Source organism: Lipophrys pholis, assembly GCF_963383615.2.
Source record: "Lipophrys pholis genome assembly, chromosome: 19".
Taxonomy (NCBI): Eukaryota; Metazoa; Chordata; class Actinopteri; order Blenniiformes; family Blenniidae; genus Lipophrys; species Lipophrys pholis.
In genome coordinates this window covers 2,777,375-2,788,230 of record NC_137647.1, presented here as the reverse complement: position 1 = coordinate 2,788,230, position 10,856 = coordinate 2,777,375, and the positions used below count along the sequence as shown (strand labels likewise).

At 42.3% G+C, this 10,856-nt stretch overlaps 2 protein-coding genes across 3 annotated transcripts; both read left to right on the top strand.

The window, feature by feature from the left end:
- Nucleotides 1–923: 923 nt before the first annotated feature.
- tmem220 (transmembrane protein 220) lies at nt 924–3,222 on the top strand. Of its 2 annotated transcripts, XM_080488849.1 has the most exons (6): nt 924–1,067; nt 1,177–1,206; nt 1,298–1,358; nt 1,554–1,677; nt 2,822–2,881; nt 2,968–3,222. In XM_080488849.1, exons 1-6 carry the CDS (start codon nt 960–962, stop codon nt 3,098–3,100), a joined length of 516 nt encoding a protein of 171 aa, XP_080344975.1. In that variant the 5' UTR covers nt 924–959; the 3' UTR covers nt 3,101–3,222. The 2 variants fall into 2 exon arrangements, with proteins under 2 accessions (XP_080344975.1, XP_080344976.1); XM_080488850.1 differs by lacking the exon at nt 2,822–2,881.
- An 897-nt stretch (nt 3,223–4,119) lies between these two features.
- Nucleotides 4,120–9,601, top strand: sco1 (synthesis of cytochrome C oxidase 1). The gene is made up of 7 exons (XM_080488752.1): nt 4,120–4,396; nt 5,191–5,370; nt 6,359–6,449; nt 6,538–6,735; nt 6,843–6,935; nt 8,100–8,215; nt 8,302–9,601. The coding sequence occupies exons 1-7, from the start codon at nt 4,250–4,252 to the stop codon at nt 8,446–8,448; spliced, it is 972 nt and encodes a 323-aa protein (XP_080344878.1). The 5' UTR covers nt 4,120–4,249; the 3' UTR covers nt 8,449–9,601.
- Nucleotides 9,602–10,856: the final 1,255 nt, after the last annotated feature.

Below are 10,856 nucleotides of genomic sequence, written 5' to 3'. Positions count from 1 at the left end.
CGTGGCTCAGCCAATGGGAGCGCAGGAACACGCCCACCTGACAGCACGAGCGCGAACGTGCAGCGGGATGTCCGGACCCCTCCGAGAGCGTCTGTTTACTGCCTGGAGAAATTGTTTTCTTTTGTTTTTGTTTTTGTTTTTGTTTTTGTATTCTTCCTTTTGAGCTTTAATTTAGATCTTTTAGTGATTATTATTATTATTACATTTTTTTATTATTATTGAGGATGACTTTTAATGTCCCCCCCAGCATGTTCTTTAAAAATTTTCATTGTTTATTTCTGAGAATTTCTTTCCTCTACAAAAGTTTGTAATTGTATTGTTTATTGTTTCTTAAATAAAAGTTTTCAGGGAGAAAAAAAGAAACACAATAATTCCATCAGGAGATACCGATGCCTCTCTCTTGGTCATTGACCTACAAAGATAATTTCTCCGCGCATAGGTACGACATATGGAATAATAAAGACATCTAACATAGAAGCAATTGCTTATTTTACCCTGACTGGCTTACTTTACATACTTCTTGTTCATTAGCTATTTAACTCAGATGGATCATTAATGACTTATCAAGAATTTCTTTCAAAATACAGCATTATAATTCCTATAAACGATTCAAAGAGATGTTGTCTCAATTCAATATGTTCTGTCTTATTGGAACAGCTTTAGGAGTGACCGTGATTGGACAAAGATTTGGAATCTGCCAGCTCGATATATGATAAATAAAGTAAAAGACCTATATTAAAAAAAAAAAATCCACAGAATTGACCCATTCCACCCAGTTTTGTCTGTGTGTGTTTATTGCCCCCTGGCGGTTGTTATACAGTATTACTTTATGCTTCACTGCTTTTTTGTCCCCAAAACAACTCTGACGTGTGTGCGTCTGCTTTACGGCACAGTGACGTCCCGTCGGCCCGGGCGGGGACGTAAAAAAAAAAAAAAAAAAAAAAGGGACATGCAGGGAAATGGGAGAAGTTAGAGAGGAGAAGAAAAACAAGTCATGGCTTTTAGTTGTTTGGAAAATTTGTAACTTTTGCATGAGTTTGTTTTTTGCGCTCGCATCGTACGTTCAGGTGAGAGATTGGATTTATTTCAGATTTCATTCAGTCTTTTTTTTTTTTTAATACTTGTGTGTGCGTGTGTGTGCGTGTGTGTGTGTGTGCGTGCGCGTGCGTGTTTCAGATCAATGATCCAGACGCAGGTTTTTGGATGGTAAGGATACTATCATGCCTTTTTCCACGTTACTTTCCATTTCTATTACTGTCGTGTGGTATTGGTGTTCAACCTGTGGTTGGTGTTCCAGGCGGGTTACGCTGTTCCTGCGGCCCTGTGTGCCTTCACAGCCTTCAACCCCTCCGCTACAGGTAATTAACAATAACCCAGGTAGTAAATAACACTCTTGACTTTCAGTGTCACGTGTCTAGCCTCCTCTGGCTTCCTCTTCCCTGTTTTCCCCCTTTTCCAACTCCACTCCGGTGCATGTGTCCAGCGCACACAGCGCCACCCTGTGGACGGTTTCTGAGCAGCCGCTGCAGTGTGAGATGTGTTTGTTGCTGCAGAGACTTTGCTCTGGAGGCGCGTTGCAGATCTCCACGTGATGGTCTCCACCGCGGTGGTCGCAATGCTGGGATGGACTCTGTACAGAGAGCGAGTCACTCGCATATTCCAGCAGGAGGAGGGCAGGTACACGGAAAGACACTTTTCTCAAACGTGCATTCATCGGCGTGAACAAAAACGAGACTTTAGTGATAAAAAACACATTTTTATTTATGGGATTGCAGAGCAGGCGGCCTGCAAAGATACATGAAGTAGTCACAAAACCATACAACAATACTGCAAAGATGCTCAAAATATCCACAAAGAGGTGGAAAATATTGTGAAAGACACATAAAATTATAAAAAAAATCATACAAAACGGATGTAAAATGACTTTAAATGCTCAAAATGACAACTGACTTACACAGTATAACTACAAAAACTTCAATGAGACACGAAGTAGTCACAAAACCATACAAAAATACCACAAAGATGCTCAAAATGTCCACAAAGAGGTGGAAAATAACGTGAAAGAGAAATATTATATTTCTCTATATGACAATAATGAGAGTCAAAAGACCACAAATGATGAAAAACAGGAACAAAATAACCACGCAGGAAAACACAGTTGATATTAGGAGACATGGAATGACAGTAAATGGATAAAATGACCACAGAGAGATGGAAAATATTGTGAAAGACACATAAAATTATAAAAAAAAAAATCATACAAAACGGATGTAAAATGACTTTAAATGCTCAAAATGACAACTGACTTACACAGTATAACTACAAAAACTTCAACGAGACACGACGTAGTCACAAAGTCTAACAGAAATACCACAAAGATGCTCAAAATGTCCACAAAGAGGTGGAAAATAATGAGCAAGGCATAAAAGTGTGAGACAATTATTCTAAAACGGATGCAAAATGACTTTAAAAGGACGCAGAGTGATGAGAAAGGAATTCAAGCCAAATGAAATCATGCAAAATGATGACAAAATATATGAAGCAAATTCGGAGTTCACAACAAATACAAATAAAAACTGCAAAGAGACACACAAAAAAATAAAATGACCACCAAGATGCTCATAACGATGGGAAGTCATTTAAAAGACGCATCAAATTATGAGGAATTCAAACAAAATGATGATAAAATCGATTCAAAATGACTTTAAAAAGACACAAGTTGGTATTTGATGAATGTCTCTGAATGTTTCTGTCTTTCGAGGGAATGAAACGGTTAAAATCAGCCGATAAGACAAACTTGTCTTTGTAAATGTTCTCGTAGAGAGTTCTCCGGCCTCCTGCTGGCGCTGGTTTGGCTCCTCTTGTCTCGTCACTCTGGAAGGTAAAGACGTGTCTTTTTCTAAATGTATTTATGTCTTTTATTTTTAAGTAAAGCCTGTTGATTCCCCCGTTCCTCGTGTCCTCCAGAGCTCCGGTCGGGGTCCTCAGGGTCGCCACCGCCGTCTCCATCACCGTCTTCCCCTTCGTGTCTTGGATCTATTACCACATCCACAAAGAGCTGCGTTCCAGCTGGCCGTCGCACTGCAACACGGCCATCTGATGACCAAACTGACCAATCTCAAACCTTGTGCCTTTTAGGAAATCGTCTACAAACTGGAACTGGAAGAGAGAACAAAGACGGATGTTTCTAATTTTATAATAAAACTTTGATTCATGATTAAATTCTGTGAAATGTGTTGATTTCCACACAAAAAAGTCACAAATTGACATTTTAAATCAAGATTGACTTGAAATATTCATGCATTTTTTCACAAACACAAGCAAAAGTGATGCTAAACTATCACTGAGGGGATCAAATACAAAGACGAGGATTTTTAAAAAAAAGGCCACAGAAGCAGAAAAAAACATAAAAATGCAGAAATTGAGGCGAATCGGAAGCAGAACGACCATGAAGAAACGCAAAACTACAACCAAATGAAATCAGTAGGACACTAAAGCTCCGAGGTGAAACATTATGACCACAAAGAAACACAAAACAATCTACTAGGTGGAATTTTTTTTTATTAATTGTTAATTTAAAGATTATTTTATTTCAAATGTTTATTTTCTTTTAATCTATGATAATTTAATCTTTACATTGATCATTACATTCAGTTAAAGGTTAAAACAATTTTTAACTTGAATTTTATTTTAAATGATCTAATTTAAGTTTAGTGACATTTGATTAATTGCTCTTCCATTTGTTTTAATTTGAATTGCTTTTATTTATTTGATCTTTCTTTCCTTTTAAGTTAATTAAAATTTTTGATTCTATTTTATTTAAAGTAAATCTTTATTTTGATCTGTGTTGGAATGTTGATTTAATTTTACAGTATCTCATTTTATTTCTATTGAATTTATTTTATGTAAAGGTTGCTTAAACTTTTATTGAATTGTTCATTAAATTTCAATTTATTTTCAAACTTTTTTATTTTATTTTTGTCTTATTAATTGTTTAGATGTAATACTTTCTCCTTCCACCAGGGAGCACAGAGCGCTCAAACTGCAGGGTTGCACAGATCTGACGTCATATCCGCTGTTCTGTAACCGTGTCGAGCTGCTCCTGGATCAGTTCGTCCTGGTTCAAACGTTCCGCTCGGAACGAGGCTGCGCTGTAGAGACTGACCGGAGAACAGCGGCCTCAGAGGTTTTGTTTCGCTTCGGTCCGTCACGTTGTTTCCAGCAGCGCCGCTTCCCGTGAAGATCCATCATGTCCCTGAGCGGGTTGTTCTGCGGCCACCGGCTGATTCACGGTGCACTGCTGCACACACGGGCCGCCAGACCGTCACACGGAGTCTTCCAGAGAGGAGCCGGAGCAAGAGAGCCGCTGTCCCCGCGGGGACTTCACTGCTTCCCGGTAGGTCAAAGCTGCTCCAGCCGAGAGAAAACACCGGGAAGTGATCGGTCTCTACTTTAAACACACTTCTGTCCTTATAAAACCTCAACCTGGACTGAGAAAACCTCCTTTTTAAACCTTGTTCTTCTTCTATTCAGAATAAAAACAGAGTTTCTGATGAGGCTGTTTCTTCCAGCTCTTGGAGTCACTCTGCTTTATGACTGATATGACTTAAATTAAGTTACTTATTGCATGTGAATGTGAAATGCTGCTGCTGCTATTAGTGATGCAACAAACGGAATTTCGTTGTACTTGAACAATGACAATAAAGCTTCTTAAATTCTTAAATTATTATTTTTCTTTTTTCTAATCCAACAGTTCACTGCAGTATTAACACATAATCTGCATGACAACTAGTGTCTCCAGCGCCAAAGAGCAGGGATCAGATGAGGGATTCACATTTGACAACCTGCTGGTTGTTGTCTTGAAGACTTTTTGACACTTATTGTACTGACCTGGTGACTGTTGTCGTGACGACTGGCCTACTGTAACCACGACCACTACAATGACTTGCTGGCTGTCGCCGTGACAACGCGCTGAGTCATGCTGACAAATGACTGATCTTTTCATTATGTCTGCATGTTTTTACGAGACTATTTTCTTTCCGCTGAGGAAAACTCATTTATTTTACAGTTTGATTCAAAACTCTTCCCTCAGGAGCAGAAATCTCCCTTTGAAGCAGATAAAGTGGATTTTAAAGGAGCCGATTGAGACGACGTGCTGATATTAAAAAAACATTTCTTCCATCGTTTCAGGTGAATGTGAACCAACAACACACCTGCAGAACAACACGGAGGCCGAGTGAAGGCTGTTCCACCACGCTCTCCTCCAGAACCTTCTGCTCCAGAACCTTCTCCTCTTCCTCCTCCAGAACCTTCTCCTCCATCCCGCCTCCGCCTTCATCAGGAGATAAGAACAAGAACAAGAAGTCTGGAGTGAGTAATGTCACAAGCTGTAAAATTAGTAGTTCTTTTAAAGTTCAATGTGACTGAAGGGATTTTTTTTCTTTAAATTTAAACACGTTTGTTGAGTTTAAATCAAAGGTGGAATGTGGAAGAATTTCAAAGTCCAGAAACCTTCAGAATGTTCTGCTCCTCTCCTCTGAAATTCAAGGTGCAGCGTCACTGGAGACGCTTCTTTAATAATTCAGAGGTTTTGCTCTGAACGTGTGAGGACGTAACGTTTCACACAGGAGAGGATAGAAAGTTTAGTTTTACTAAAATGTTTTTTTTTTCAAAGCTACTTTAAGGTGAATGTACATAAAATAATCTTATATTCTTTACAATGCATCAGACTTAGAACTCGAGGTTAAACGTCATGTACAATACAAACACATTTATGAGCCTGAATGAAGCTGAAATAAAACTTAACAAAACGTAAGAAGATGAGAAAAGTGGATTTATGGCAACTTTAACGATTAACACTTCGTAGTTTATTTTAATCAAAAATATTTGAATATTGAATTTTTCAATCAAAGATATTGTAAATAAGTGTATGTGTATTAATTATATGTCATTTGTATGTGATAAATCGTCTCGTGAATCATCAAATACACCAAAGTCACAGTTTCTGGTAAAAACTTAATTCATACATAATCTTTTCTTTCTTTTTTTTATTTAAATAAATCTTTTGTGCATAAATTTTCATTATTATTATTGACTTATTGTGCGCTTAAAATGTTTTATTCTTCTACTCCTATTATTAGAATTGTTCATTTCGGTGTGGAACAAGTACTAAAAACCTTTGGCGACACATTAAACTGTATTATTGTGACAAATAAAAGACTTGACTTGAAAACTCTAAACTCTGATAAATTTCACTCCTGAACAGAAGTATTGAAATCCGGCAACGTGCCTCATAAAAGGTGTTTTATTCTGTAAAGGTGTCTCGCCTGTAAGACTTCCTGTTGTTTGCTGTGTCCAGCCTGTGACCTGGAAGTCGCTGGCGGTGACGTTCACCATCGGAGGAGCTCTGCTCGGCGGGATGAAGTACTTCAAGAAGGAAAAAGAAGAGCGTGAGTTCGTCTTCTGCCTTCGCGAGGAGGATCGACCTGCGACCTGCGACCTGCTCGCCGTGACGGCGTGTCCCTTCTGAATCCGCAGTGATGGAAAAGGAGCGGACCAAATCGATCGGGCGGCCGGCGCTGGGCGGTCCGTTCTCGCTGCTCGACCACAACAGCAAACCCGCCACCAGCGACGACTTCCTGGGCCGGTGGGTCCTCATCTACTTCGGCTTCACGCACTGCCCCGACATCTGCCCCGACGAGCTGGAGAAGATGATCGAGGTGGTGGACGAGATCGGTACTGCAGCCACGCTCGCTCTTTCAGGAACCCAACGGCCTCCGACTTTTATCTCACCGCTTTTCTCGTGTGTGTCTTTGTGTGTGTCTTTGTGTGTGTGTCCACAGACAGAATAAAATCTCTCCCGGACCTGACGCCGATCCTCATCACCATCGATCCTGACCGGGACACGCCCGAGGCCATGGCTACGTATGTGAAAGGTACGCGGCAGAACGGCGTGCCGCCGCCCGTCCCTCTGATCAGAGCTGCACTAAACCTCCAGACACACAGTCGCCTCGTACGCTTCATTTCAGACTGTCGGAACGTCGCGCAGGGAAACGCATCCGGAATTGAACCGTCGTTAAACCACTACACCAGCGTGCAGACCTGTCTGTGTGGATGACGGAGATTAAATTGTGATTTTCATGATTGCAGTAGCGTCCACTCAACGCTCCTCACATTAACTCCATGGAGCAGCTGCTGACAGCCAATCACAACGCAGCAGGAAGTGATGCTCCAGTGACCAGGAGCTCGGCCACATTCAACTCAATCATTAGAATATGAACCTGGTTACTGTTTATCGTTGCTCTCACTCACTTTGACATCATTTACCAAGAGACTTTATATTATTAAGATGTTGAGCCTGAAAACGAAGCAGCATTTGTTTTGTCGATCAGTCGACAGGCTCGTCCCAAACTTTTTTTTAAAAATGCGATGCAGATTACGCTCGCTGCAATATTTGTGACGCGAAGTGCGAGGCCAGCAGCGGGGAAACTTGTAATCTGAGGAAACTCCTGGTTCAGCACTGGATGTTTCTCAAGGCTGAAGAGTGCATGATTGTGTTCAGCCTCAGTCCTACCATCAAAGATCTCCTGCTCTACCGTCATAGATCTACAATAACAATGTTTTCACAGGGAAAAGGAACAGGAAGACCTGAAGCTGGTTTAAATTTGCACATTATTAAGAAAATAATACTGTGTAGTTGAAGTTCAGGGTTTTCATGTTGAAGAAATTTGTGAAATTTAAAATACAAACAGTTGGATGTTGTTTTGATAAATTTGTGAAAGTTTACATATTGAGAAATATATATTTGTCAAACTGAAACATTTTAAGATTCTATGATTAAACAAATTAACATTTACTACCACATAAACACACAAAAGGACCGAAAATTGGGACGGTTGAGTACCGGTATCGCCTCCCGGGTATTGGTACCGTATCGGTTCGAATGCGAACGGTTTCATCTCCACTGAGCAGTCGTCACGCTGCTGTCAAACTTCCTTGAACATTGTCGCTTATTAAACCGGTTAAAATCCTCCCCGGTCTGTACGAGCCACTCGCTTCCCCCCCCGTCGGTGGTCATAATGTTCCGGCTGGTCTTCCAGAGTTCTCGCCGAAGCTGATCGGCCTGACGGGAGCCAAGGCTCAGGTGGAGCAGGTTTCCAGAGCCTACAGGGTTTACTACAGTCAGGGACCCAAAGACGAGGACAACGACTACATCGTGAGTCTCGGGCCAGACGACGATAATAATCAAATTTACTAATCTGTAAAAATCTGGTGGGATTGAACCCGAGTGTGTTTCTGCAGGTGGATCACACCATCATCATGTACCTGGTGGGGCCGGACGGGGAGTTCGCGGAATACTTCGGACAGAACAAACGCAGTGTGGAGATCATCAACTCCATCGCGTCGCACATGAGGAAATACAAGAAGACCAACGCAGCAGCTCCGTAAACGTCTCGACTTTGGTCCTTTCTGTCTTTATTTATTTCTGGATGAACGTGTGCAGGCGGGTCGGAGGAACCCGAGGCTGCTGTCCTGCACTCTGGACTCCATAACGCTGCGACTCCTTGATTGAGAAAATCACTGGAAAGTTCACTTCCACATGTTTTCAATATATTAAAAGCTTTTTTTCAGTTTTTTTCCTCGAATCGCTGCTGTAACAGACCGTTTGTCCAGGGTTTATGTTTGACATCGCCGGACAATGAAGGGTCAGAACGCTCCACAAGGCAGACGTACGTTTCCATGTCACTTTCATCACTTTCTGAACTACATTAAAATTCATTTTGCCAAGAAAACACAAAAACCAAAATAAAAGCTGTATTTATTATTGTGGCATTTATAAATGTGAAGATTTGTTGTCAAACTGGGAAAATATATATTGACCAGATATGATGGAGGAAACATTTACAGCATTAAAGGGGTCATGTTAGGAAAAGAAATGACTTTATAAAGGTTCTCCAGCAGTACTAATTGTCCCCATACCTGGACTGACGTCCCAGAAGTGAAGACAGTCTGTCCTCTCTCTCCCTGGCTTGTTTCAGGTTTTAAAAAGTGTGTTGCTCCAACCAGCCAATCAGAAATCAAACCCTATATAGTGTCATCAGGGGTTTAGCCAATCCCAATCAAGGTAGGGCCTCCCTTTGACTCCTCCCACAATTAGGCAGCTCTTCCCTGGCACATGGCACCACCAGAGGAAGTACGTCCTCCTCTTCCCAAGATGGGCATGTGTGGGCGGAGCCTGTTCAGCTCACACAGACACAGCAGATTCTGAATGTAGCTCCTATGATCCAATATTCAAATTGAGGAAAATCAAGAATTCGGCGTTTCTGGACCAACGAGACCATGTGGAAGATTTGAAACGCTGGATAATATGACTCCTTTAAGATTTGTCAGAGCAGTTTATTAAGTAAGTAGAATTAGTTAATAGAGCAGCTTTCACAGATAACGACCACAAGGTGCTTTGCAGCACTAAAAGCAGAAAGATAAAACCTGAAATAAAGTCTGTAGAGTGACTGCATTACCGGAGTGATGTGCCCAGAAGAATACAACTGTGTGTGAGATGTACTTGTGTGTGCATTTGAACTAAAATTCAAAGTTTCACTTCAAAATGGCTCATCATACGTCGTAGTTCAGAGTCGTGGATGAATATCTAGCAGAAGCAGCGAGGTCGCGCTCTGCCCATGTATTAATATCTGTCGTGGCGCCCGTCGCTGCCTCCTCGGCAAATTGAATTAGAAAAGCAAACAGAGCAGTTGTTGAGCTCTGCAGGCAGACGGCAGCTAAAACACTAACTATAGCCGGCCACGTTACTCCAATACAGCCGACATTAATCACTGAAAAAGAGAGATTTCTGAATCTTTAGGGAGTCCGGCTTTCTCGCCTCGGCAACTTTAGACAAAGTCACTAAAGTATAAAAGTCCCAGTCCAAGTAAATTAGTCAAATCGTCAGATTACTTACTGAATTTTTCCTTTCGATCTTCCCAGATTGCATCTTAAACCCTGACGCACGTGACGAGACCTTCGGTCTTCGGTCCTACGTCGCACTTTAAAGACGACCAGAGACCAAGACGACCTTCCATAGCTTTCTGACAGCGTCATAAATGTGGGGCGATCGTGACGCTGCTGCGACCTACATAACTCATGTTTTTATATTTATTGGTTTGTATGTATTTGACCAGCATTTTGCAAAAGCCATTACCCAAATGGGGACGACTTGAATCCCACTTAAACCACAGCGAGCACAGATTGAATCTCTTTCCAAGGCGTCTCACTACGAGGGGATGCTGTCGGTCTGCGGCGGCAGCGACGGCTCATCTTTTTCTCTTGACCTCCTAATCCCGTGCAGACGCCCCCGTCCTGGGATCTGTTTTCCAAAGCCGGGGGTCTTTCTCCCGCACCAGCAGCTGAGGGGGATTTTCTCTGCTTCTTCTCCACTCGACCCTCCGATTCACATCTCGTGGCCTCGTCACGGTCCGACCTCAGCGCAGATATTAGCTGCCCCCCACTCCCCCCCCCCCCCGAAGCCGGCGGGCCGCCTGTTGGGGGGCCGCGCTCGTCTCCACAGACCCAATTATAATCCCAGCTGTTCCGAGACCTTCCAGTGACATTCGTGGGCTTTCGGATCAGAAGCAATTAGAGTGTCTGTGCAGCGGGGTCAGTCCGATCGGCCACGTCGCGCATGATAGTCCTCCGCTCGATCGGCCGGATCATTAAGACCACCGACAGGTGAATAGATTTAGGGTCAAGTGAAAACAACAAAACGTTCTCGTTGCGTTTTGGCGGGGGGGGGGGGGGGGGGGGACTTGTTGACGCAACAACGGTGCTCAGAGCCACTGAAGTCACAGGTTTTCGAAAACACT

Bases quoted from the DNA above. Each gene is read 5' to 3' on its own strand.
- tmem220 (XM_080488849.1), top strand. From the start codon at position 960: ATGGGAGAAGTTAGAGAGGAGAAGAAAAACAAGTCATGGCTTTTAGTT. The intron at 1,359-1,553 runs GTAATTAACAAT...TTGTTGCTGCAG, and splicing joins CTTCAACCCCTCCGCTACAG to AGACTTTGCTCTGGAGGCGC. The intron at 1,678-2,821 runs GTACACGGAAAG...ATGTTCTCGTAG, and splicing joins TTCCAGCAGGAGGAGGGCAG to AGAGTTCTCCGGCCTCCTGC.
- sco1 (XM_080488752.1), top strand. From the start codon at position 4,250: ATGTCCCTGAGCGGGTTGTTCTGCGGCCACCGGCTGATTCACGGTGCA. The intron at 5,371-6,358 runs GTGAGTAATGTC...TGCTGTGTCCAG, and splicing joins ACAAGAACAAGAAGTCTGGA to CCTGTGACCTGGAAGTCGCT. The intron at 6,936-8,099 runs GTACGCGGCAGA...CTGGTCTTCCAG, and splicing joins CATGGCTACGTATGTGAAAG to AGTTCTCGCCGAAGCTGATC.